This window comes from Spermophilus citellus (genome assembly GCF_964194105.1).
Source record: "Spermophilus citellus genome assembly, chromosome: 4".
Classification (NCBI taxonomy): Eukaryota; Metazoa; Chordata; class Mammalia; order Rodentia; family Sciuridae; genus Spermophilus; species Spermophilus citellus.
The window spans coordinates 115,902,229-115,928,699 of record NC_138185.1 but is presented as its reverse complement, the minus strand read 5'-3'; the positions used below and the strand labels follow the sequence as shown (position 1 = coordinate 115,928,699).

General features: G+C 50.7%; 2 protein-coding genes across 3 annotated transcripts in view; one reads left to right on the top strand and one right to left on the bottom strand.

The window, feature by feature from the left end:
• RASL12 (RAS like family 12) lies at positions 1–26,092 on the bottom strand. Of its 2 annotated transcripts, XM_081288947.1 has the most exons (6): positions 24,513–26,092; positions 23,932–24,021; positions 11,058–11,114; positions 5,343–5,416; positions 4,466–4,656; positions 1–1,919 (listed from the first exon to the last, which is right to left on the bottom strand). In XM_081288947.1, exons 2-6 carry the CDS (start codon positions 23,993–23,995, stop codon positions 1,544–1,546), a joined length of 762 nt encoding a protein of 253 aa, XP_081145073.1. In that variant the 5' UTR covers positions 23,996–24,021; positions 24,513–26,092; the 3' UTR covers positions 1–1,543. The 2 variants fall into 2 exon arrangements, with proteins under 2 accessions (XP_081145073.1, XP_081145072.1); XM_081288946.1 differs by lacking the exons at positions 23,932–24,021; positions 24,513–26,092 and adding an exon at positions 12,729–13,317.
• KBTBD13 (kelch repeat and BTB domain containing 13) overlaps positions 19,267–26,471 on the top strand; it is a 60,701-nt gene continuing 53,496 nt past the window's right edge. The window contains exons 1-3 of the mRNA XM_081288944.1: positions 19,267–21,168; positions 22,374–22,410; positions 26,092–26,471. Of these exons, the coding sequence (XP_081145070.1) occupies positions 19,433–20,950 (1,518 nt within the window). The 5' untranslated portion in view covers positions 19,267–19,432 and the 3' untranslated portion in view covers positions 20,951–21,168; positions 22,374–22,410; positions 26,092–26,471. The remainder of the gene's footprint in view (positions 21,169–22,373; positions 22,411–26,091) is intronic.

The window sequence follows — 26,471 nt, the reverse complement described above, 5'->3', positions numbered from 1 at the left end:
ACAATCTTTTATTAAAAGGCTTCTGGGAGTGGGCAGCTGGAATTGCATAGTTTGTTCAAACAATGGTGGTCCACAAACACACAATGGCTTGGAGTAAAGTGTACAATCCCAGCTAGCCTGTGGGTCAGAAACCCTGGCCAGGACCCTCAGTATGCAGTCTTGAATAGTTCGTGGGCTCCCCCTAACCTCAGCTTCTCCATTTTTTGGAGTGGGGCTGAAAACTATGTTAGAGATGTTTCCAATCCAAGCTCCTGAGACTACTGGCTAAGAGGGGAAGGAGCAGGATTTCAGGGTCAGAATTCCCTTGTTGGCCCTTCCACCCACCAGAGCCCTCTCCTGTACCTGCTTATCTGCTGAGGATTCATGGTAAACAGTTAGGAAACGATTGCACTCCCTGCCTCTGAGAGCCTTTTCTTGCTAACAGTGGGATCTCAGAGAGTATCCTGATTCCAGATCTGAGCCATAAGCTCAGTGGTAACACCAAATAATTTATGCAAAAGTCTGCTTTATTAACCCAAAATGATCTAGGTTTTGTCTCCGACCCACTGCTAGGAATCCTGGGTCCTGCCAAGCCAGGCTACAGACATGTATACTGTTTCTACCCATGAGTATCCGCCAGGTGGCATCTGATCCCACCAGCTCTGGGCTCCCTGGGGCCCTAGGGAACTGTCACTAGAGAGAACAAATCTATCCTGCAGCCTTGGTCATTCAACTTGAGGAGGCTGGTCATGAGGGTCTGTGGACACTGTTCTTAACAAAGGAGGTAAAAGAAGCCCCCGATGTTGGTAAAAAAAAAAAAAAGAGCTAGAGTCTTCCTACCCAGGGCAACCCACAGCCCCCTCCCTTTTACCCACACGGAGAGGCAAAGTGCTGGAAAGACCTTTGCCTGGGACTTTTCCCTGTCCAAGCTGAGAGCCTTTTCTTGCTAACAGTGGGATCCCAGGGAATATCCTGATTCCAGATAATATAATAGATAAAATAATAGAATTATTTTAACTAAATTTTCTTCAGGAAAAACTGTAGAATTTGCTGCTTGGGGCTTCTATGAGATCAGAAGATGACAGTGGGAGGACCAGGTTCTGGCCTCTGAGCAGCCGCTCTTCCATTCCCCTCCACTAGATGGTGCTAGGCCTTCAGGGCCATCTCTACTGCCTTCAGGTGGACAGGGCCTCTCAGAGCTGTCCATCCACTAGGGTCCACAGTTGGCAGGCAGGGATCCTGGCAGCAGGATGGACACTTCAGTTTCTTCCTGCTTAAGGCTGACCCCAGGATTCTGAGGTGTCGCAGTAGCTCTTTCCCTCCAGGGTCATAGGTGTAGTGGTTACCGCGAGAACCGAGGTCTGACAGGAACAGGAACAGCATCCCTGCCTGTCCCTCTGGCTCACACAATGAACTGGATGTAGGGTCACTGCTTGGTGCTGGAGGTGGGGCCAGCTTTCCACCAGAGGGTGAGGTCCATCAGAGGAAAAACTGGTGGTGACAAACCAGCCCCTGTTCTGCAGCTCTGCCCAGCAGTCAAGCCAGGGCTCCTGAGGAGGGGCTCTCAAAAGATCTTGAAGCCCTTCAGCAGGGTCAGAGTTGGAGCTTTGCGCTTGCTCTGGGCACGGGATGACTTCACAGTGACCAGCTTGGCCTGGGCCACGGTGGGCATCTCCTTCAGGCTGACAGTGGAGAGAGTGTTGAAGGTGCAGCTGGCCAGCCCGTGCCGGGTGGCGAGTGAGGCCTGGTGGGGAGGGGCCCTCTCCTCAGAGATGAAGAGGGGCCGGGCCAGGGGGCTCTTATCCAGCTCCCGCCGCACCTCTCGCACTGCCTCATGGAAGACGTGCTGCACGTGCTCAAAGTCCAGGCAAGCAGACACCTCGAAAAACAGGCACCCGAATCTGCTAGCCAAGGCCGCACCCTCGGCCTTGGTGACCTGCCTGGTAAGAAAGCAGGGCGAGGCAGGGAGTCAGGAACGTGCTGCTCCGAGTCAGGCAGAGTGGGGCCTGTGCCCAGCTTCCCACCCACTGGCTGGGCGTGTTGGCCCATCTTCATCATTCTGAGTCTCTGTTTGCTCATCGGTACAATGGGATGACATCATGTGCCTCTCGGGTGTTAGAATTAAGAAATATAGTTAGTGTCAAATGCATAACAAACCTGGCACAGAGACAGTGCTCCATAAATGCTAGCTAATGTTGCCAAAGGCAGAATTCAGGAAGGAGCAGGAGTGTAAGAGGCTGCTAGACCTGTCAATGGCCAGAATAAGAAGACCATTCTCAGTCCCATCTCTCCTCTACCCCAACCTGGGTCCCTTGGTCAGGAAATGGGCCATAGAAGTGACCCAGGGCATAGCTCTCAGGGTTCATGAGGAGTTTTGTCTGCCTGCCTGGGTAGAGAGTCGGAGAGAGCAGGGGTGATGACATTTTGTGGTTAGCAGAGGGAAACAGGAAGGAGGAACAACCCCTGCTCCAGCTGGGTCCACCTCCTGAGGTGACAGGATAGATATCTGAAACTGGGAAGGTCCTGGAAGCTTCTGACCTAAAAACTGTGGGGAACTGAGGTGAGAAAAAAAAAAGATGGGCTTTTGGGTAGGTGAGGTGGAGAGAGAGAAGTGGTGGAGGTCCCTGAAGGCTGAGGCCAAGGTTCCCCTGGCTGGATCCTTCTGACCACCACCTGACTGCTGGGCACTGCTGAAGGTCCCACCCACCACTCCTGAGGACAATGGCAAGCCCGTGAGATGAGAGGAAACACAAGGGTGCGTAGTGGTGGGACAAGACTAGTTTGGCAGGAGTCAGGCTAGTTGCCCAACATACTGTTTTATAGTGGGTGGGAGCATCAGAGAGAGAGTGAGTGACTGGGACCAAAAGGGTCAGGGACAGAATATCTAATCACTTCCCACCTGGGGCTGGTGTTCTGTGTGCTCACTGCTTCCTGAGGATCCCCTTTAGAAAGAGAACTGGGTATATTTGCTTTTATGATGAGCTTGTGTCTATAACTCTGCCATTGTGGGGGCTTCAATAATGAATTTTCAAAACCATATACACATGGGGTTAACACAGGCACATGACATTCCTCTTTTCTTTAATTGTTGTTTGCAACCTGTGAACATTTTGTCAGTGGTTTGGAAACTACTGCCCTAAACCCCATTCTCTCTCTCAGCTGCAAGACAATCATGGAGACACTGACAAATGCTCAGTTTTTCAACGAAAGAGTCAATGTGCCAGGGAGCCCTGATCTACCAATGCTGGGCCTTGACCAAAGAAGGAAGTGGAGGTGAATTGTCACAGCATGTTCCTAGGGAACGGATGTTGTTTCACTCAAGCCCCATATTAGCTAAAATCCCACACCATTTTTAGACAATCCCCTTTGGCAAAGACTGGGGTCAAAACAGTGGTCTGTAATTTTCTCCCCCATATTGAAATCTGGCCTATTCACAATCCAGTCTTCTGACCCCCTCCTTACAGGTTCTGCAATTCCTCAAAGACAGCCTTGGTGTTTTTAACATCACATGACTTTCCGCATTCCCTGAGACAAGAATTTGTCTGGGTCTGAGGACTGGGTGGCCTGTGAAGAGGCCTTACTGTGACCCCATTCATGAAAAAACAACTCCCTCCTGCCAATGCCTATCTGACCCATTTTGAACAAAAGGTCTCTTCCCTGCTAACGCCAGTCACAGGCCTTTGGGGCCTGGGAAATCAGGAGAGAGCAGCCACAAGCAGGGCAGGTGATGGGAAGGCTGGAGGAAGGTGCCATACTTGGCAGGTGGAGAATCCAGTGGGATTGCTCATCAAGTATAGGCACCACTGTCTCCAGTGCCTCAGAGCCAGGCAGGTGACTTGAATGTGTGAAGAGGGTGAGATAAAGGACGGGGAGTGGGGCAAGGCCTCTGGTGAGCTGGAGGGAGCAGGCCCCACCTCAAAGCATTCCAGTTCCAGAACTTTTAAAACACTGTGCCAGCCAAGCAAAATATGGCTGCAGTGTTCTGTGGTCATCTGCCCTTTGGCCCAGTCTGTGACCTCTGATTCAAGTCCAAGCCTCTCTGAGAGAACCTGCCCTCAGCATAGCCAACTGGGGGAGTGAGCCCAGGGTTTGTGCTTGGGTGAGGCAGAAGCTGCTTGGTCCAGAGCAGACACTTGACCCGAGGAGCCAATCAGAGCTCCTCTCTGGAATTGGGCACTGAACGACCAGTCAGCTGCTAGGAGTGGGACCAGAGGTCACATTGACTCAAGCAAGAAAGGGTGGGGCTGAGACAGACCACAGAGACACAGGAGGATAGGAGTGGCTTCTTTCCTGACTTCTGGGAAACTCAGCTTCTGTGTGGCCCAGATACACTTCCCTGTCTCTCCTTGTCTGCTGGGAGACCAATGCCCAGTGTCCCCTTTTCCTAATTTCCAGGGGATTGCTAACCAATGCCTGCAGATGCCACTCTGCCTTTACAAATATATAGTGTGGGCTCTGGAGAGAGGGCCATGTTGCCCGTTCTCACCTGTACTGGGCCATGTCCAGCTTGTTACCCAGCAGCAGAGTGGGGTAGCTGCGCTGTGTCTCCTTGGTGTGCAGGGCCAGCAGCTCCAGGTAGCTGCTGCTGCCCTCAAAGCTCTGGCGGCTGTCGAGGCTGTAAACTACCAGGAAAGCGTGGGCCCAGTTCAGGTAGCGCTCGCAGTTCCTGGGGGTATCCTGAGGTGAAGAAGAGGAGTCCCCCCGTCAGGGGCAAGAAGGTGGGGGTAAAGGCCTTCACCTGAGCTGCCCCACACCCCCTACTCCCAGGTCTTTGTATATTGTTCCCCAGCAGAGCCTTTTTCAAAGGAGCACTTGAGTGTGGATTTGGCTTGGCATGAAAGGAGACATTGTCTCACAAACCTCCCTCCCACCACACAGCCAGAGAGCAGGAGACCTTGGCCCCTTGGGCCCAAAGCCAAAGACTCTGGCATGGCCCCTACAGGGACCTGCTATCCCTGGGCACCACTGGTTTGGGTTAGGTTCATGTTTCCCTTTTGACTTCTGATCTTAATAGGGGCTGGTGAGTTGGGGGTGAAACTGGGAGGGGGATATGTTGGAGGCACTTGGGTCCACAGGCTCTCATCAGGGACATCTGTATAAACAGGTATGCGCCAGTCTCTGCATATATGACCAAAATGCCCCATAGCACAGGACATCAAAGCTGATATCAGCAATCATCAGGTCCCCCCAGGTTCCATCCTATCCTCTCATGTAGCAAATGAAGGATTCAGGCCCATGGGAGTCATTCAGGGTCATGCAGCAAATTGGAGGTTAAAAAGGGACCCAAATTCCCCTCTGAGGCCAGGACTTCCCAGAAGGCTGCATTGATTCTTGGCCCTCCTTGGGTATGAGGGTAATGTTACCGGGTCTGCAGTATCCATGACCCTCAGATGGACAGGCTGGTGGTCCACAATCTCCTCAGAGCTGTAGGTGTCCTCTGCAACACAGATGGTCAGGCAGATCAGAGGCAGGGCAGGCCACTCTATAATGAACTGGGTCCGTGTCCCAGCTTCCCCCTGTGCAGCCTTGAGGGGACCTCAGGAGGCTACAAGGTTAGAGGAGCTGGGACTACTCTCACCTTCATGGGGGACACAGGAGAACCTCCCACCAAAGAGATGCTACTTTGCTTATAGGGCTCAGAGCATCAGGCCACTCATATAACATACCCCAGGACAGCTTGTGTTGTGTGCCTGTGCACAAAGCCAGCAGGGCTGAGTGTGTGACCATGAGCCCCAGCGGCAGAAGAGGCTCAGGAACTGCACTGCCAGTCCCCCTAGCCCCAGCTTCTCTACCCTCTGCCCCTCTGACCACAACATCAGGCCTGTAGGAACCCCCAAGGACAATCTCCTGCCCCTAGTGGGAGAAGAGGAAAAAGAGACCCACATGACATGGACAGAGGGAGGGCTGTCAGACCTCCGTTAGAAGCTCCAAGGAGGGCTGGGGATGTGGCTCAAGCGGTAGCGCGCTCACCTAGCATGTGTGGGGCGCTGGGTTCGATCCTCAACACACATAAAAATAAAATAAAGATGTTGTGTCCACCGAAAACTAAAAAATAAATATTTTTTAAAAATATCTGAGACCTCATATACTTAAAAAAAATTAAAAAAAAAAAAGAAGTTCCAAGGAGGTTTTACAAATAGTCTTTGTCAACATGACAGCAGAAGATTTTTTTTTTTTTAAAGAGAGAGTGAGAGAGGGGGGAGAGAGAGAGAGAGAGAGAGAGAGAGAATTTTTAATATTTATTTTTAGTTCTCGGCAGACACAACATCTTTGTTGGTATGTGGTGCTGAGGATCGAACCCGGGCCGCACGCATGCCAGGCGAGCGCGCTACCGCTTGAGCCACATCCCCAGCCCAACAGCAGAAGATTTTTAAGTTGAAGATCTGAAATCAGGCCAATTTTAGTTATTTTTTTAGTGGCCAAGTCACTTTAGCTCCTGGGGGCTGTTTCCTCATTTTAAAATGGGAATAATATAGTAACATTGCTAATAGTTTCCAAGTCTTTGCCCTTTGCCAAGCGCAGTGCTAAGTGCTTGTCCTTGCATTAGCACATTTAATAGTTCCATCTCCCAAGGCTGCGTGAGGACTTGATGGACCCTTGGGCATGGGGCCTGGCTGGCCATAAATGCCTGGAAAGGGCAGTGGGGACTGTGGACCTCCAAAATTAACAGAGCAGGCTCACATTCCTAGGTGAACTTTTAAAATAGTTTTAGATCCACATAGAAGTTGCTAAATGCTACAGAGTTCCCGTGCACTCCTCTCCCAGCGTTAACACATTACACTGCCACAGTACAGTTTCCAAACCAAGAAACTGCCATTGAAACGGTGCTATGAACTGAACTACTGACCTTATTTGGATTTCACAAGTTTTTCTTTTTTTTTACTTTTTTTGTTTTCAGTTCTTATGACCGCCAACCAAAGAAAGCAGCAAATGGCCAGTGGTCTGCATGCAAAGAGGACATCACTGCCATATTAGCAATGGGTGTTTCTGCTCCTAATCTTCCCCTGTGCAGGTAGCACATGTATGTAAATGCACTAGGTTCCCATCTTTCCCTGGATGCCCCTGTGGCATGTCACCCCAAGCCCCCTCTGGGTAGAACTGGGCTGCTTTCTGCCTTCCCGGCAGCAGTCTCTGTGAGAACAGCACCCCAGCCCTGGATGAATGCAGTCAAACACTTCTCTTCTAGGGCTGCTGGCAGCCGAGCAGGCCTGGACACAATCCAGGTCCACCAGCATCCAGCATGAATCACAGACAGCTCCTCGTCCCCGGCCTGCTTTGGGACTTGGATAAATAGCTGTTCTTATGCAAAGATTAAAAAAAAATCTAATGGAAAATATGCCCCAAATGTTTAACTATATTTGGCCCAAGAAGAGCTGTCCCTAGATGCCTACATCTTGTTCAGATTTATCTTTATTTTCCTGCCAACGTTGTCCAATGCGCCCCTTTTAGGGACTCCCTCCAAACAGGCGTAGCATCCTGCCCAGCCCAGTAAACGGTGTTAGCTGAAACTTGGCCATTCTCTGTCCCCAACTCCAACAGCCTTTAGAGTTAGCTGTATCTTTATTGTAGAAAGACAAAAGAATGAGGCCCAGAGAAGGAGAAAACTTGCAGAAGACTACACAGCACCCTCTCAGTAGAAGGAACTCGAGCGTGAGCCTTCCAGGCTGCACTGGGTCGCCCCACTGCCTGATTGCTTAGGGAGGCAGCCAATTCTCCAGCTCTGAGCAGAGTACAAGGGAGGACCAGAGGTGCCCAGTCCGGCCTGCGTGTGTGGATATGCAAGCTGGAAGAAGCCTCAGAGGGCATCTTGTCCAGCATCCCCTTTACGGGGAGGTGACTGGCCTCAGAGGCTGGGTTGTGAGGATCCTTACCCATTCACAGTAACGTAGTCTTCCCTGACTTGGGGCACTCTGGTATCCCTAAATACAGGTGCTAATTAATATTCTGTGGACTTCAGTGCTGAGAGAAGAGTCCTTTCCCAAAATATTTTCCCTTCATTTATAGTAATAACAACTTTTTAAAAAGCACCAAAGAAGTTCTGGTCAGAGTGTGCATAGAGTGCTGCTTCAGAAATGATAACTATGTCCTTGCTGGAACAGGATGAAGGCAAAGATGGGGTGACAAGCGGGCACTGTCCTCTGGCTAAGCCAGGTGAGATGCCCCAGCCTTTCTGGGACAGGAGAACATTCCCTGGAGATACCGGCTCCCTACTCAAGGGTCAGCATAGGCACTAAATCTTCAGTTCCTACTGGCTGTAAGAGTGACAGCCTGTCATAACGCACGATTCTAACACAGATGGAGCCCAGTCTATTAGTCCTATCTTCCAGATGGGGAAACTGAGGCTCCGAGAGCCCAGTGCCACACAGACCTCTGGCTCTGAGCCCTCTATAGCAGAAGGCTGTCCGTAGTGAAGACCTGAGGGGGGGTCTCCTGATCCTATGCAAATTATTGAGCCCTTCCTGCCTCAGTTTCTCAACCTATACAATGGGGATGACATTTGTAGGAGTTCTTCTCTTCTTTGTTTTTGGTAATCCAAAAACCAAATCACAGCGAAGAGCACTACGTTGTGCCTAGTACTGTGCTGGAACTGAGCACAAGTCTCCTCCTCAAGAGGCTCCCAAATGTGATCACGCTTTCAGGACACCCTAGAGGAAGCTGAGGAGTTGTTCTAGCAACATCTTCCTGACCCTCTTCCTGACACTCTGCCCTGAACATCCAGAACTTTCTCCACAGGAGGAAAGGCTCTGGTCCCCTAGTTTCAACTGCCGCTGAAACCAGCAAATAGGACAATGGCTGGAATGTGTAGGCTGTTCCAGCAACAGGACAGATCCTCTGAGGAATGGTGGTGGCCTTCAGCGTGTGTGAGCAGAGACTGTCTCGGCAAAGCAAGAGACTAAAGGCCAAGGTGACTAACCACTGCGGGACTGCTGTCCCCCCCTCAGACAGTGTGACCACACATCCCCCCGACAGGTCAGAATTCCACAATCAGGAAGCTCAAAGCAGCTCTGTAATGGGCTCATCTGGTGGGACCTGTGTGAAAAGAATGGATTGGGGGCAGGGAAGGAGGGACACTGGAAGTGGGTGGCCAGAAAAAATCCAGGATATGTGGTTAACTTTGAATTTCAGATACACAAGGAGTGATTTTTGGTGTAAGCATGACCCAGGCACCAGATGAACTAAGCAGAAAGTCTTTTGAGGCACTGCCCTTGGGAATTGCTGGGTTCCCTCCCGGATGGCCTGCCGGCTCCTGTGCTCTTCCTTCCTGCCTCCCACCCTGCCACACTCAGCACTGCCCCGGCCAGCACACCACTGCCCCCTGCGTCCTGCTCTCTCAGGGGTTGGCCTCTGCTGATCTAAGGGGCTCCCCTCAGCCTCTCCATGTGAACTTGGCTCCTCAGACCTGTTCCCTCCCGTGCAGCACCAAGGAGCTGTGCTAAGGAACAGCTGTGAGGAACAAACCCCTGGAGGACTGTCAACTCATCACCTGTCCCACCCCCTGACTTACCCAGGGAAGCCCTCCACATTCCCTGTTGACGCCTACCATTCTAAGATCTTTTTGGAAGAAGGGATTCTTTTCTTTAAGGAAAAAAAAAACTGATTCAAATGTATGATATGTCAAGATCATTGTACTGTCATGTGTAACTAATTAAAACAATTTTTAAAAAGAAAAAAAATTTAAACCTGATGACTAAGTGGCTCTGAGGACTCCCCCTGCTCTGGCACTGGGTCTCCTTTGTACCCTAGTTCTGCTGAACTGAGGGGCTGATGGGCACCAATGGATTCAGGAGCTCTTTCCTCCAGCCAGCCATCAGGGCAGGCTGTGGGCAGTGCTGCATTGTAGGCGTTTTCAACCTGTGTCACAGAGCCCTGGGTTTCCTCTGAGAGCCCTTGGGAGTCCCACCAATGCTTTATTCAATTTTTGTGAATGGGGAAATAATCCAACACCCATTTTCAAAATGCTAAGGTCATTCAGACACCCTACTGTGTCAGTGGACAGTTCATAATAACAATATTATAAATGTGACCTTTAAATTACATTGATACTGGGCTGGGGATGTGGCTCAAGCAGTAGCACGCTTGCCTGGCATGTGTGCGGCCCGGGTTCAATCCTCAGCACCACATACAAACAAAGATGTTGTGTCCGCCAATAACTAAAAAATAAATATTAAAAAAATTCTCTCTCTCTCTCTCTCTCTTTAAAAAAATTACATTGATATAACAAAATTCTGCTTTTATTTGTCTTGGGTATTAGGGTTCCATGTAAGAGATTATTTTAGAGAAAAGTCCTACTGCTAAAAATAATTTTCAGAAACACTGGTATGATTCATTTGAGGGAATCTCAGGTGCCATGCATGGGAAGCCATTGAGGAAGAAGGAAGAGCAGACATACATTGAGAATCTACTTCGGCTCAAGTTCTAGGCCAGATCTTTTACATGCATTATTTCTTTAATCCTCATAGTAATTCTCTGAGATAGGTATTTGATGCTCATTTTAGATGGGAAACAGGAGCCCAGAAAGGTTAAGTGACTTCCTCAAAATTGCACAGCTAATAAGTGGCAGAGCCAGGATTCAAACCCAGCTCTGATGGGCACCAATACATCCCCTTTTTCAATATGCTATGATACAGCTAAAAAAGCAAGGCTAGTTTACTCATGTGGTTCAAAAAAATTGGTTCAGAAGCCAGCATCACTAGAGAATTTTTCATGTGGTTCAGCTTTTCTGGAAAAGAACACTGAGTGATCATCTTAAAGAACAATATCTTTTTGGATGTGGATATCTTCCTATGTCTGTTTTTTTTTTTTTTTTCAACTTTCATCATACCTCAAAATTTTGGGCAAATCAGTTTCTCACAATTCTCTGAATTGGGTCAACCTCCAAGTTGTCTAGGGTGGGCTGTGGAAGGGGTACTTCTTACACTTAAAACATTTCCCTCCATGGGGTGGGTGATCCTGGTGACTCCTCCCTTCTGCCCCCGGGTATGCAGTACTGGTCAAGGCCCACCCATGGGGTAGGTCTCAGGGGAGTGCTCCAGGTGGGGCACAGGCAGCCAGAGGTCTAGGAAAGAGTGGTTTCTTACCCAAGTTGGGGTCATATTCGCTGATAAACCTCTTGGTCAGAAACTTCACGGTCAGGGCTGCAAGAAGCAGAAAAAGGTGGCCTCAGTCTCGCCTGCAGTGCCTGGCTGTGGGTCCCTGGAAGCTGCCCTTCTTAAGGAGGCCTTATCTAAACTTCTGTGACCCCTGGCTGACACCAAGCTAAGTTTTTGTGGGGAACCACACTGGAGAGCTGAGGAGTTGGTTTGAGAAGCTCAGAAAAACATAGAAATATGGGGTGCCAAGTTCCACTAGGTGCACCCTGAGTTTTGTTTTGTTTTAATGGCAAGAAAAACAATGAGAGGCAAGGCTTAGGAATTTTTGTGTAGACCCTAACTCAGGGATCAGGACCCTTGCAATTAGCTACTGTAGGGTCAGCCTGGTGAGACCCCAGAAGAAGGGACATGTTCCCCACCCTGGACAAGTCACACAGATTCTGAAGCTGAGGCATTTATTTCAGCTTTGGCTGCAAGCCAAAGAGACAGTAAGAGCAGAGTTGAGCAGTGAGCCATTCCTGGGAGGGTATGAAGTCCCCAGGGCCTGGGCTGTCCAGGCAAGATCCCAGTCCTGTGCCCATCCTCCACATCTCAGATCCTGGTTCTCTCTTTGGCCTCCACACCCCTCATGGGTATCTCGGCAGAATGTAAAGCTCTAGCACGAAGTTCTCCCCGGTGGGGTGCATCAGGAGGCTTCTGATTTTGCTCAGAGTTTAGCCACATAAAGGCAGGGGTTGGCCAACTATTTATTACACTGGGCTCTTAAAAAGTAATGTGATATTGTTGAGAAAATCCTTAAAATTCTTTCCTAGGATTCCTACCAGTGTCCATTTGGAAACTAATACCCAGGGGATACATATTTTAAAATGTAAATTCCTTCATTCATGTAGTTCTGGCTAAACTGTACCAGTGACAGAGTTCCAAAATAATGTTCAAAGGGGCAAAGGCAAATCTTTCTGGTTGCATGACCAGATTCTGAGTCCCCTCTTTAAGTCAGAGGGGCTGGCTTCAAAATCAGAAAGTAACACCCTCAGTGAGTCTCAAAGAACACCCTGGAGTGTGGGGAGCCTACAGCTTACTAAGATCTTGTTGGCCATTCATTAATGGCTCTAACTGGACAAACGGCCAGTAAGCCCTCCTCTGCCCTCCACTTTCAGCTGTCTGGGACTTAAGACGGCAGGCAGAGGGGCAAACCCTGTTTCTGAGGTTTCTCTGCCTATGGCGACAAATGCCAGAGTGGTGAAGGCAGAGTTCAGTGGTGACAGAAATGATCTTAGTAGAAGCCCAAGACCTTGGTTCATCAACAAGTCCCAGGCACTGAGGACCACAGTCCAATGTATTTCCAGAAAGTTAATAGAGGGGTCTGGTTTGATAAGAATGTGCAGTTTGTCCAGGAATCCCCAGGAACTGGGGTGTGGAGTGGGGAAATCCTGATATCCAGAGATATCTTGATGAGTGTCAGCAAAGGGACCTGTTGGATGCTGGCCTCCAGCCCAAGGGGCCCTCTTTGAACTTTTAACTGTGGCCTTAATATTCCCTGATGAAGGAAAGCACAAGGTCTAACGCAACCCTCCTGGGAAAAGAAGCCCCCAAGTCCACAGCGCCGCGTTCCCACCGCACATTCCCCGTCCCTCCGCTCCCCAATCCCGCGCCACTCACCGGACTTGCCCGCCCCGCGGTGCCCTAGGATGGCCAGGTTGACCTCGAGGGGCGCGATCTGCAGCCCGCTGACCGCACGGGGCTTTCCAAACACCGAGGACATGGCGACACCGGTGAGTGCGACACGTGTCTTGGGCCGACGGGTCCCGAGCAGCGCACCCGCCCGTCGGGGCCCCCGGGAGCGGCACTCGTGGCACCCTGGGGCGGACGCGTCGGTACCGCGCGCCCGACCCGAGCCGAGCGCCAGCGGCAGAGTTCCCGCGGCCCGGCGGGACCCGGCCGGAGGAGGGGCCGCAGAGCCGGCGGGCGGGGCCGCCGAGCTGCGACGAACTCCTTTTAAGGTCCGCGGGAGCCCCCCGCGGGGCGCGCTCGCCCTCTCCGCGCGCGCCCGGCCGCCCGAGCCCCCACCGACCGGCTCCGCCTTGAGGACCCGGGAAGCCCCAGGCCCCGCCGCGAAGGATCGATGGGAGAGAGGGATTCTCGAGCAGAGGGATAGAGAGAAAGACTTTCCCAAACCTCCACTTTCTTTGCACCAGCTAGGAAATCCACCCTTTCCTTTGTTCCACCGGGATGGCCCCGCCGCCGCCTCCAGGAAGCCTCCTGGTCTTGCCATTTCTTTAGGTTAGTGGGCTCAGCCTTGGCGCTCTACTTCTGCAACCTACTCTTCTGTGTCGGGGTTCTAAGTGGCATCACTGCAGAACTCAGGGGGAGAGAGTCCCTTAGTAAGACTTCATGACCACTATGTTTTCAACTTCAAGAAACTGGATTCATCCAGCCTTACTGTTTCTTCCTTATGGGACCTAATGAGTTGCATGTGTTTGTGGTCTGTGGTGTAAATGGGGCATTTGTTCTAAAACCTGGCACCCCTCTTGCCTACAGTTCTGAAATTGGTGAGCTTGGCAGGAGTCACCTGGTCATTTCCCTTGGATCTCAGGGTAAACCTGATCTTGCTGGAGAAAATGGCCCATACCAAGAATATAGACAGGATCTAGGGCCAGCTCCTTCCCGTGACCTTGGACAAGTCTTTTTTTTTTTTTTTTTTTTTTTTTGGTAGGGGGAGATTGAACCCAGGGGTGCTTAACTATGAAGCCACATCCCCAGCCCCTTTTTTTTATTTTGAGACAGGGTCTTGCTTAGTTGCTTAGGGACTCTCTAAGTTGCTGAGGCTGGCTTTGAACTCAGGATTCTCCTGCCTCAGCCTCCCAACTGCTGGGATTACAGGCGGCACCATCACTTTACTTTTTTGAGCTTCAGTGTTCCCAGCTATGAATACTAGAGGAAGGGAAAAGAAATCTAAAATTCTATGATGTCACTCATCTAATAAAGACTGATAGAGTCTGACCTGGGTTCCAGATCTGAGTATGTTCTAGAAAGCTGTGGAGATTGTCTTTTGGAATATACTCCAGGCTAGAGTTGGGAAGGGTATGGGAACCTAACTACAACCAGTTCCCTTCTCCTTCCCCCAGATGGTTAGCCAATCTACCCACCCATCCACAAAAGAAATAGAAACCCAGGTCAGCAGCAGAGGGTCCAGGGTCAGAGCAGGATGGGAATGACTTCTCTCCAACCAAGAAGGAAAACAGTTTTCCTATATAGGACATGAATATTGGCTCAGCCTGTGTTTGGGGGAGACCACAATAAACCAGCTGTGTTATTACGACTCTAAGGTACAGGGAGGAATTTGTTTAGATTACACCCTGAGGCCAGAAATGCTAGCACAGCTAATGACCAAGGGTTTTCCTTTTAGTTGTAGGAGTTGAGAATGTGGGAGCCAAGTTCCAGCCTCATCCCTGAGCTGGCCACAGTCCTGGATCCAGAAGGAGTCTGTGGGGAGAAAACCAATCTTCCTGGAGGGCTGCTGGGGAGAAGGCAAGCTGTGGATCCACACAGGCCCTGCAAACGAACTCTGCTTCTCCCCAGCTGGGACTGGGGCAGGAATTATTTAATGTCTTTCTGTTCTCAGTTTCTTCCTCTTTAAAATTCAGACCAACCAGGAGATGGGAGTTGCAAGGAGGCAGATTCTAGCTCAGTATGAGGGTGAATTCTAACCATGTGGGACTGTCCTTGGATGAAGTGAACCCCCTGACCTTGAGAACAACCAAGGGGATGAACACTTCAACACTTCCAGGAGATTTTGCAGAGGAGACTCCAGCCTGACTTTCACAATGGACTGAGATGATTCTTAATTCCATTTTAGTTTAGAGATTGAGCTGGTTGCTAGTCAGTTACTCAGGCTGTCAGCTGTCACAGCTGAGGGCTCAAAGTCTGAGGCTTGGGAGGAGAGTGCCCGGATCCTTTCTCTACCCTCAGCCTCCTCTTCTGTAGGCTGCTTGTCCAGCACCCAGAGTACCCACTGTGGACTGGAAAGATCTCAGAAATAAATCCAGTTACCATCAGGCCCTAGAATAAGCTGCTTTGCTTTTCCAGGCCTCAGTTTCTCAGCTTTAAAATACTGGTATTAAGGGTTAGGTGAGGTAATATGAAAGCACCCCACCCAGAGCTTCGCCAATGGCCCAAAGAAGCAACTGATAGTTGCCTCTTCTCTACCTTCCTGAACAGCACACACTCCTGGTTCACCTGCCAAGAAGTCAGTGGGCAGTGTAGTTAGTAGAAACGTGGACACTTCAGCTCAAGAGAGTGGTTATGCCAGGTGCTGTGGCTCAGGCCTGTAATCCCAGTGACTCAGGAGGCTGAGGCACGAGGATCGAAAGTTCAAAGCCAGCCTCAGCAACTTAGGGAGACTCTAAGCAGCTCAGTGAGATCCTGTCTCTAAATTAAAAAAAAAAAAAAAATTTAGTTGTTGATGGACTTTATTGTGTTTATTTTTATGTGGTGCTAAGAATTGAACCCAGTGCCTCATGCATGCTAGGTGAGCACGCGACCACTGAGCCACAACCCCAGCCCCTCTAAATAAATTTTTTGAAAGGGCTGGGTATGTGGCCCAGTGGTTAAGTGCCCCTGGGCTAAATTCCTGGTATACACACACAAAAAAAAAAAAAAAAAAATCACGAGAGGTTATTCTGTTGGACAAGTATCCCAACTCTCCTGACCCCACCCCCACCATGGGTCTCACAGATAGATGACCCTCAGGCACCCAAAATACTGAAGCTATGCACAATTCCCGTAGTGGGCACGAAGCAGATACTCAATAGATGTCCCTGGGGTGAACAGGTGGGACATGTAGAGGTGTAGGCATGAAGAAACCACGTGAAGGTTTCTTGATGCCACGTCCTAGATGGCTTCAGGCCACTAACCCCCAGGAACCATTCCATCTAAAGCTAAGCTTTTGGAAGCCCTCTGTGATGTCACTACTCTTCCTGGAGAAACAACATGTTTGTTGTCAAACTCAGATGTTCAAGCTGAACAGAACCTTTGAAATCAGATCCAAACTTGTCTAAGATGAAGAACTTGCCTGGAGGGGATGGGTAGCTCTTGCAAGTCAGTGCAGTACTGCATCAAAGCACAGGCCAGAATCCTGACTCCCGGATCAGGCAGTGCAAGCTACTGGCTTCCCTGTATGAAGAAACTTCTCCATCAGCCTGGAGGTGGGGTGGGGGCTGTCTCCCAGGGCAAGGGCTATGTCTCCCCCATCAGACTGAGGGTCCCCCGGAACAGGGGCTGTGACTTCCCAAACAGACTGGGTGGGGACTGCCTTAGGTTAGGGCCTGGGATTCCACTTAACAGACCCCTACTGTGTGCCAATCATGTGGACAGAGATGAACAAGGCCGAGTCTGTGTTCTAGAAAAGCTCAGAGTCTGCTGCAGACTCCTTTCCTTGTCCCTACCCCCAGCCTTGCACAGTGCGGGGGTGCACAGTGGAAAGGAGGTTAGTGTGGGGTCGGGCAGAGCCTGGGAACTCTGTGGGCTGCCCACAGCCAGGATGGTTCCTTGTCCTCTCCAAATCCCAGAGGGATGTTCCGTGTCTGGGAGGTGGAAACTCTCCTCAGCTGCAGGCAGCACCCGATAGGGCCCTGGGGGTGGGCCCAAACAGCTGATCCACAGCCCAGCCTCAGAACCATAACCCCCAGCTTGGGTCACCCCTCCCCACTGCCTGGCTGCTGAACTTGGACACTGGGTGTGTGCATGAGCCCCAACCCACTCAAAAAGGCTGGACTGGGGGAAAATCAAGCAGAGAGCAAACTTCAACCAGGGGTCTGTGCTTCTGCTGCCTCCTGCTCTCAGGAGGGCTGGCGATGCTTCCATCTTTGTGGCCACTGGTTCCTAGGTGTCTGGAACAGGCCAGCTGGGAGGGAATTGGGGCCCTAGGAATGTGCAGCAGCCCTGACCCCCTGGGTGGTCAGCCCTCCCCAGCCCTGCCCCTCGAGCCTCACCGTGTCAGTGAAGAGTGGCAGCCGGGCTGAATTGGAGAGCAGGTCCTAGGGTCAGTGGACAGGGTTCAGTCCAGTCCCACATCCTCCTTCATAACCAAGAAACCCCCCTCCCATCTCTAAGCCTCCCTTCCTGTTCCGTGAGATGGTAACAGTCAGATACCTTCTCCCTTCCCACTAAGGCCACTAGTAAGAACCCAGCACTGCACAGCCCCCTTGTCCTCAAGAGGGGATTGTCATGTCTGCTACCTGGAACTTGCAGGCCCTTTCAGCCAAAGTCTGGTCTCAGGGAAGGAGAGAAGCTGGCAGAGGGCCTGGGATAGTATTCATGAAGACTCCTGTCCCCCGCCCCCACCCCATTCCTCCTCTTCTTCCTGTCTGGTCCCTAGGGCAGAGTGTCTGAGATATTTCTGGCTGCCTCCTCCAGGCCCCTGGCTTCCCAGGCTCACACAAGTGGTCCCCATATCCCAGTCCCATTCTGACAGGGTCAAACTAGGTGGAAGTTCCCTAACTGGGGAGGCACATTTGCTTTGGGTCTGCAGATTCATCCTGAGGGTCTGTGCATAAGTGTATCCCAAACAGAGGAAAGCTCCCCTGCCCTCCTCCCAATTCCTGCATGGTCACTGTAAGCTACTCATCCTCCCAAAGGAGGCCTGAGGAGAAGGTGGGCAGCTGAACATCCCCCAAAAGGCAGATACCATTTGCTCACCTGCAGAAGAAGATGGTAGGAGAAGATATTTACTAAATTCCTTTCTGCCTCACTTTTTAGGCCCCAGAGTCTCAGCTGATCACCTAGGAGGGTCCTGTGCATTGGGAAAAGTGTCATAGACTGGGCAGCAAGAGGTCTGGGGCTCTCTGCTCCAAGTTGCAAACCTTGGGTAACTTCCTGTCCCCATGACCCAGGTCCTCCACTATAAATGAAAATGGTGAACCATGAGAGCCCAGCATTTGCAACACAGCACCAATGGTAAGGGTCCCAGTCTACCGTTAAAAGGACTGCATTCCAGTCCTAGGTCTGCCTAGATTTGGCCATGTGATTAAACCTCTTGGTGACTCAGTCTCCTCATCAATGAAATGGAGCCATTAATAATACTATCCAGTTCATAGTGTTGCTATAAGCAGTGAGCAGATAATATCTATTAAATGGGAGAAATACTATCCACTCAGAATTGTTGCAAGGATTATAGAAGTTAATATAAATGCGATTGCAGTGCCTGACAAAAAATGCAATTTAAATGTTAGCTATTATTATTCCAAGAAGCCACTCTTTCCATCCATAGGCATAAGATGTCTGCAGTATACCCACTTTCTTTCTCTCAAGGTCCAAGTCACACAGCAATGAAAGGGTTAGGCAAGTAGAGAACAGACATCTGCTTCCATTCCCATCCCAAGTCAGAAATAAGTTCCATAGGTAGGGAATGATTGGATGTACACTTGCAAAGCAGAGTTGCTATTCTTCCCATTTTACACAAAAGGAAGCTGAGGTTCAAAAACAGATTGGGGGGTGCTGGGGTTGTAACTCGGTGGTGGAGTGCTTGTCTAGCACGTTTTAGGCACTGAGTTCAATCCTCAGCACCACATAAAAATAAATAAATAAATAAAATAAAGGTATTGTGTCAATCTGCAGCTTACACACACACACACACATTAAAAAAAAAAAAAAACCAGACTGGGCTCCAAATACAGGGCCAGAAGCTCAGGACACATTAGAATCCTGGACCATTCAATTTGCTCACCTTCTGCCTCTCCCTCCAACTTGCCTGTCCCACCCCCTCTGAGCTGTTGGGGTGGGTTGGATATTTACCCTGCTCTGGTTCTTCCTAGCTAAATGACCTTGGACAACTCACCTAAACTCTGTGAGCCTCCTTCAGAATGCTTTACAGATATTGTTCTACACAATGAAATAGGTGTTATTATTATTATTATTGCCTCCCCTACACTGTTTTTTTTTTTTTTTTTTGCAGGGGAGGGTGGTGGTACTGGGGATTGAATCCAGGGGCATTCTGTTACTGAGCCCTTTTTAAAACAATCTTTCATTTGGGGACAAGGCTTTGCTAAATTGCCATCCTCCTGCCTCAGCCTCCCAAGTAGCTGGGTCTACAGGCGTGTACCCTCACTGGCGCTTAAATAGCCCCATTCTGAAGATGAGGAAACTGAAAAGCAAGGAGTTAAGGTACTTGCTTTGTACCAAGGTGACACAGCTGATACGGTGCGAGTTAAACGGGTATCTTTATAGGTGGCCTTGCAATGTCCAGCATGCTGTAGATGTTCAGTATATAGTCACTTTTATCACGGTTTCTCTTATGGAGGTGACCACACGGTTCTCCTGATGCCCTCTGGGCCCGGGGCCATCCAGCCTGCGGGCCACCACATCACATGTGCCTACTATCTTTAGCCAGGGAAGTATTTATATCCCTGGGGGACGTTTTTTTTTTTCTCCAGTACGGGGGTAGCCCCAGAGTCGGTGGTTCGGCGAATCCAGGTCCCCAGCGGCAACCTCCGCCCCTCTGGCTCACCATGCCGCGGGGCCCTGAGGTCCCGGTTCAGGTATGGGTGGGAGGCCAGCTCTTCCAAGCTGACCAGGCACTGCTGGTGGAGCACTGTGGCTTCTTCCGCGGCCTCTTCCGCTCCGGCATGCGGGAGGCTCGCGCTGCAGAAGTGCGCCTGGGCGCGCTGAGTGCGGGTGGCTTCCGCACCACGCTGGAGGTGCTGCGAGGCCAGCGGCCCGCACTGGCGGCCGACGATGAGCTGCTGCAGGCGGTGGAGTGCGCCGCCTTCCTGCAGGCGCCGGAGCTGGCGCGCTTTCTGGAGCACAGCCTCACGTCGGACAACTGTGCGTTGCTGTGCGACGCCGCCGCCGCCTTTGGCCTGAGAGACGTGTTCCACAGCGCTGCACTCTTCATTCGCGATGGCGAGCGCGAGCTGGCGGCCGATTTGGTGCTGCCTGAGGCCCGCGCCTATGTGGCGACCCTGCGGCCCAGCAGCTATGTGGCCTTGAGCACTCACACGCCTGCACCTGGCTTCCTGGAAGATGAGTCACGCACAATGTGCTACCTGGACGAGGAGGAGGACGTGTGGCGTACGCTGGCCGCGCTGCCCCTGGAAGCCAGCACAATGCTGGCAGGAGTGGCCACGCTGGGCAACAAACTCTACATTGTGGGTGGCGTGCGTGGCCCCAGCAAGGAGGTGGTGGAGCTGGGCTTCTGCTACGACCCCGACGGAGGCACGTGGCGCGAGTTCCCCAGCCCACACCAGCCACGCTACGACACGGCACTGGTGGGCTTCGACGGCCGCCTCTACGCCATCGGAGGCGAGTTCCAGAGGATGACCATAAGCTCGGTGGAATGCTACGACCCGGCCACTGGCTGCTGGAGCTTCATGGCTGACCTGCCACAGCCGGCCACAGGGGTGCCCTGCGCCCAAGCGCGTGGCCGCCTCTTCGTGTGCCTGTGGCGGCCGGCAGACATCACCGCAGTTGTGGAGTATGCGGCGCGGACCGACGCGTGGCTGCCGGTGGCCGAGTTGCGGCATTCGCAGAGCTACGGCCACTTCATGGTGGCTCATCGTGACAGTCTCTACGTGGTGCGCAATGGACCTTCCGACGACTTCCTGCACTGCGCCATCGACTGCCTCAACTTGACCACGGGCCAGTGGACGGAGCTACCTGGCCAGTTTGTCAACAGCAAGGGAGCACTTTTCACTGCGGTAGTGCGCGGCGACACCGTCTATACTGTCAACCGCGTGGTCACCCTGTTGTACGCCATCGAGGGTGGCACCTGGCGGTTGCTCAGCGAAAAGATAGGCTTTCCCCGGCCCGGCTCTTTGCAGACCTTTCTCCTGAGACTGCCCCCTGGTGCTCCGGGGCCTGTGGCCACGGCGTTGCCAGAACTGTGAGCCCTGAGCTGGCGATAGGAGAGGACACCCTGAGTCTCCCCTGAGCAGAGGCTGAGTGTGCGAGACTGATTTTGAGAAGCTCCTGGGAATTTCTTGTTCCCTATCGAGAGACTCTGTTCTTGAGCCTTCTGGTGGTGTGAACATGCCCAAGCAGCTCAGGGAGCAACAGTGAGACGGGGGTCTGAGCCCTCAAATCACTTAGACTCTGCTGAGAGATGGTGGGTCCTGATGTCAGTGAAAGGGGTAGGAGGGTTAGGATTTGAATAATCCAGGCTTATTGCTTGCCTAGTCCTCCAGCCTGTCCATGGACTTGGCCAGCAACTGAGAATGGCTAGGAGCAGGTTAAGTGTTGTTAGCCAAACTAACAGTCAGTAGGCACAAATTAGGTGCCTATCATTTTCCCAACTCAGTGCTAGGCCTAATGAGAGCTGTAGTTGCTAAGCAGGGGTCCACAAAGCTTTGAGTCTAGCCCCCCAAAAACTCAATTCTAACTGAACAGTTACAACAAAGTTTACACATACTTGTCTCCATCCACAAAGCAACATGTTGTTGTTTTTTTTAATTGTTTGTTTGTTTTTTGTTTTGGTACCAGGGATTGAACTCAGGGGTACTTAACCCCTGAGCCACATCCCCATTCCTTTTTTGTATTTTATTTAGAGACGGTCTTACTGAGTTGCTTAGGGCCTCCCTACCTTGCTGAGGCTGGCTTTGAACTTGCAATCTTCCTTCCTCAGCTTGCTGAGCCATTGGGATTATAGGCATGTGCCACTGTGCCTGGCAACATGTTTTTGTTTGTTTAACCATCCATAATATAACAAAAGAATTACTGAAGAAATAAGCAGGGTAAAGGAAAAATGAGGAAGGGAAGAGATATATTCAGGAAGGTGGAGATTATACAAGTCGCAAGGAGGAGACAGATAAGATACTGGGTTTTTTTTGTTTTGTTGTTTAAGAGAGAGAGTGAGAGAGGAGAGGAGAGAGAGAGGATTTTTAATATTTATTTTTTAGTTCTCGGCGGACACAACATCTTTGTTGGTATGTGGTGCTGAGGATCGAACCCGGGCCGCACGCATGCCAGGCGAGCGCGCTACCGCTTGAGCCACATCCCCAGCCCCAAGATACTGTTTGAAAAGAGAGGTTTAGTTCATAGATACCGAGAGCTCAGGAGGAGAGCTGGGAAAGTCTGGAGTAGATGGTAAATCTCTGAGAGCCCAGCCTTTAAGGCAAGCAGTTGACAATGGAGATGTTTTAGGGATGGGGTGAGACTGAGCCAACTTGTAGCAGACAAAACAGCCTAGCCTGGAGTGAGAGCTGTGGAAGAGAGAAAGGGTTTCCTACTTTCCCTTTGGGGAGATGGAACATCGGGGGAGGGGGCACACATGTGTAAGCCCCTTGCTAATCCCCTTTTTTACCATCACCACAGGGACAGTGGACTGTTAACCCCCATGACTTCACTCAAGGTATGAGCCCAATCCTGCCTTATCTCTTTGGTTGTATGTCTTCCACTATATTCTGCAGGTTCCATCTCTCTCCTCCTAGCCTCTGCTCCTGCCATTCCCTGGGCCTAGAATGTCTTTCTCCTCTTTTCCTCTTCTTCCCTTTTCTCTTCCTTTTCCCCTCCTATCCTCCCCCTTTTCCTCTGTCAGCTCTGTACCCATCTCCTCTCTGCAGGGAGGCTGATCCAGCTCCTCATTTTCCTGATGTTGGCTGCCTGCATTGCTCAACGGACCCCTGGCTGTGACACCATTGTGTGTGTGTGCATGCATGTGTGCAGCCACACACATGCACAGATATAGTAAGGGCAGAGATCCTGTGCTTATCACTGAGCTGGGGCACTTCCTTACTTGCAGAATAAAATGATGAGGGCTTGCAAGAACCCAGGCTGTAGGGTCCACTGGTTAGAGTTGTTGGCTGGTAGTGCTAGATGAGGACTTGTCCTCCTTTAGAATACCCAGTCCTGGCTTCTGGGCAGATGCTTGCCCAGCCCTTCAGCCCGTCTGTGGACCTGGGCAGACTTCTCTGAGTAGTCCTGAGTGGTCTCTGTTGTCCAGAACCTGAGACCCATGGGAATGTTTGGCTTCATCAGAAGTGAAGAATACAGCATTGGCATGGAGCCTAGTGTCAGATAGCCTCGCAGCTTCTTCCCCTGACCTATATCCCAAGCCTGGAGAATGCTACCCTCAGAAGCCTCGGACCTTCCAACCCTGGAACAGCCTAGTCTGATAAGTCTTAACAATAAACCCTGACTTTCGTATCCTGTGAATGCTGTGCAAAGTCTTTTCACATCCATCTCCCCATTCATACCACCACAATCCTGGATACTGGTACCCTCTATAAGGCAGATGAGATTGGCAAGTTCAGAAGCTGAGTGATTGGCCCAAAGCCACACAGCACAGCAGAGTTAGTTCCTCAACTTGTGGTTCTGTCAGAGAATGTTTTAAAAATCATGTCAATAATATCTTCATTTGCTAATAAGGGGACCAAAAAAATGCAAAGCTGGTTGAAAAGAACATTTGAGAGATAGGAATTTGTATAATTAATTGGCAAAAACATGCTGAAATAAGTTTGCTAAGTTAGAGATTCTGCTGGACAATGTCTTCTGGGCAATAAAACCATCATTTTTGTGGTTCTTTCCTGGAAAAAAAAATCTTTTGCATCTTCACATACATGCACGCACATACTTGCGCAGGCATCCATGAGTTAGTACAGGGCCTCACATGATCTGAACTGTAATCCACGGTGAGTTATTAAAACAAAGGTGCATGCCCCTTAGTAATTAAATAGCACTTCACTGTTCAGCATTGTCCTAGAGTGACACTGAAGGACCGAAGTCCTCCTTTTGCATTTTTTCCAAGTTACGGTAATTTTTCTTAACATTGCGGAGCACTCTTCCCCCTGCTCCTGCCTTCTGCCAGTGCTGAACATGTGAGATTTGTGACATGGAGGTGCTTGTTGATCAGCTCTCAGGCTTTTTCACTCACAGAACTCTGTGTGGCTGCACTTCCGGCTGCTCGGGGAGCTCCCTGAATTTGGTTGTTCCTTCATTCTGAGGAATCTTCCTGAGCTCTTTTCTGCATGATAATAATAGCACAGTTATTCATACAGAGCCTTCCCATACTTCACTTAGTTGAGTATTTAAGAATTTCAAGGCTAGACAGCTCCACAGCACTCCTGCTCCTCCTCTCAAAGAACCACCCCCCAACCCAAAGGTCACATGATTGGAAGAGGCCCAGCTGGTAAGTGGCAGAGCCTGACTTTGAACCAAAGCTACATGTTTGTTTTCTGTGCTGCATCCCTGCTTAGCTGACGTTCTGAGATGGCCCGGCTTCCATCTCCTTCCTTTCATCCTTTGCTCTCTGTCCTTACTTCTTTTTTGGTTCATCAGCTCCCTTGGATCCAGCCCTTTCTCCTCTCTCTCCTCGCCTTAGGACCTAGCCAGGAAACTAACGGCCCACTTCAAGAGGGTTTCCATGACTGGCCATGGGGTAGGGTGGGAGTTACACTTTCACAGAGACTCCCTCCCTCTCAGGAAGGGTGGGAGAAGTTTGCAGAAGCATCCCACCTTCTCTGGCTCAGGGGTCCTCAGAGTTAAGGCTCTGTAGTTCCCCCCATAGCCAGTGTCTGTCTCCATTGCCCTTGGCAGGGATAGTTACCACAGCTGTTTTGTAAGTGAGGAAACCAGTAGAAAGCCAGCCTGAGTCACCCAAAGTCACACAGCCAGTTAAGTTGAAGAGCAGAAACCTGAACCCAGGACAAGGGATTCTCAGCCTCTCATACCCTGGCATCTAGACTTGATCACTGCAAGAACGTATTCTGGGGCACAAACTAGGGGCAGGTAGGCAAATTACAGAGGTTCTTAGGAATTACTGAGCCCAGAGGCTTTGGTTTTTAAATCTCTCTGTCTAGCTCAGAGGCAACTGAAAAATGTGTCCTGACAAACACACACACACACACACACACACACACACACACACAGCTTAAAGCAACAGGGAACGTTTTTCTGACCCTTTGTGGCCACCCTGCAAAATGTCTTCTGGCACTCTGTCCAGTCTTCCACAAGCTTTTCTCTTAACCCTGACTCTAGATACCCTGCACCCCAAGCTTTCCTCTCCCTAGAGATTACCCTGCCTTGTTTATGTAGCTGCCTGACAGAGGTTAGGCAGAAGTTAGGCCTTCCCACACTGCCCCACGCCCCTGGCCTGCTTCTATGATTTCCTCCCTCAGCCTGTTCCCATGGCAGCCAGAGCCTCTTAACCAGATGCTAGTCAGACCTGTTGCTCCTCCAGACAGAACCCTTGTGGGGGGCTCCCCATCCACTAGAGTGAAAGCCAAAGTTCTTCAGGGTCTCTCCACCCCGTTCCTTCCCAACTTCACCTCTTACCACGTTCTCCCAGCCTCCCTGCTATTCTTGAAACACACCAGGCACGCTCCCAGCTGTGGGTCCTTGAGCGATGTCCTTCTACCTGGCATACACCTCCCTCACTTAGACACCTGGCTCACACCCCCACCTCCAACAAGGTCTTTGCTCAGATGTCACTTTGATTCCTAGGCCTCTCCTGACCTCCCTACTTAAAATCTTCCTCCCCTTTCTCTGCATTCCTTCTTCCTTTTTCCTGATAGTTTTTCTCCAGAACATTTATCATCATTTTCCATTCTATATTTTCACTTGATCCTCCTACTAAAGTTTGAGCTCCATGATGGCAGAATTTTTTTTTAAAGCACAAGGGATCAAACCTAGGGGTCTCTCACATGCTAGGCAAGTGCTCTGCCACCAAAGCACATCCCTGGCCCAAGGGCAGAGATTTTCATCTGTTTCATTCACTACTGAAACACCAGGATCTAAAACAGTGACTAGAACATAGTAAGGGCTTAAACTTGTCAAATGGATGAATGGTGTCCAATTTATGTCTGTTGAAAGAGAGAATGAATGAGTCAATTGATCAATCAAGGGAAAACCCACAGGAGAGGTACAGGACAAGAATCAGATTTCAGAGGGGAGGGGTACCATTTCTGGCAGGGCTGCTGGGCAGGTGGCCAGGGAAGACTTCCATGAGGAAACAAACTATCAAGTCCTCAGGACATTCTGGGAAGAGAGGATCTGAAAATAGCAGCAGCTCATGGGTCACTTTTCTTCTTTCAAGGGAGGGGAAGAAGCTGGGATTGGAAATGCTAATCATCCCATGAAGAATGGCTCCTCTTGGCGGTGGAGTACACACAGGGCCTGTCTGTTTATTTTCCTTTGGCCCCAAGCAGCTGGGCCTCTTTTTCATCCTAATTGCTTTGCTTCAAGTTGCTGTCACTTCTCAGGAACAGCAGAAAATTAACTGTGCTGGTGGGAGACTCAGCTGTCAGAAGACAGGCCACCTCTGAGCATCCTGATCATGGACACAGGATGTGGGACCCTGGTGGAAGAGATCTCCACCCAGCAATGTTCTCCACAGTCTGCAGGCTTTGGCCCCAGCTGGAGCAGGGGAGCTTGAAAAGAGGGAGCCCCTCTCTGGCATCTCAGCAACTGAGAAAG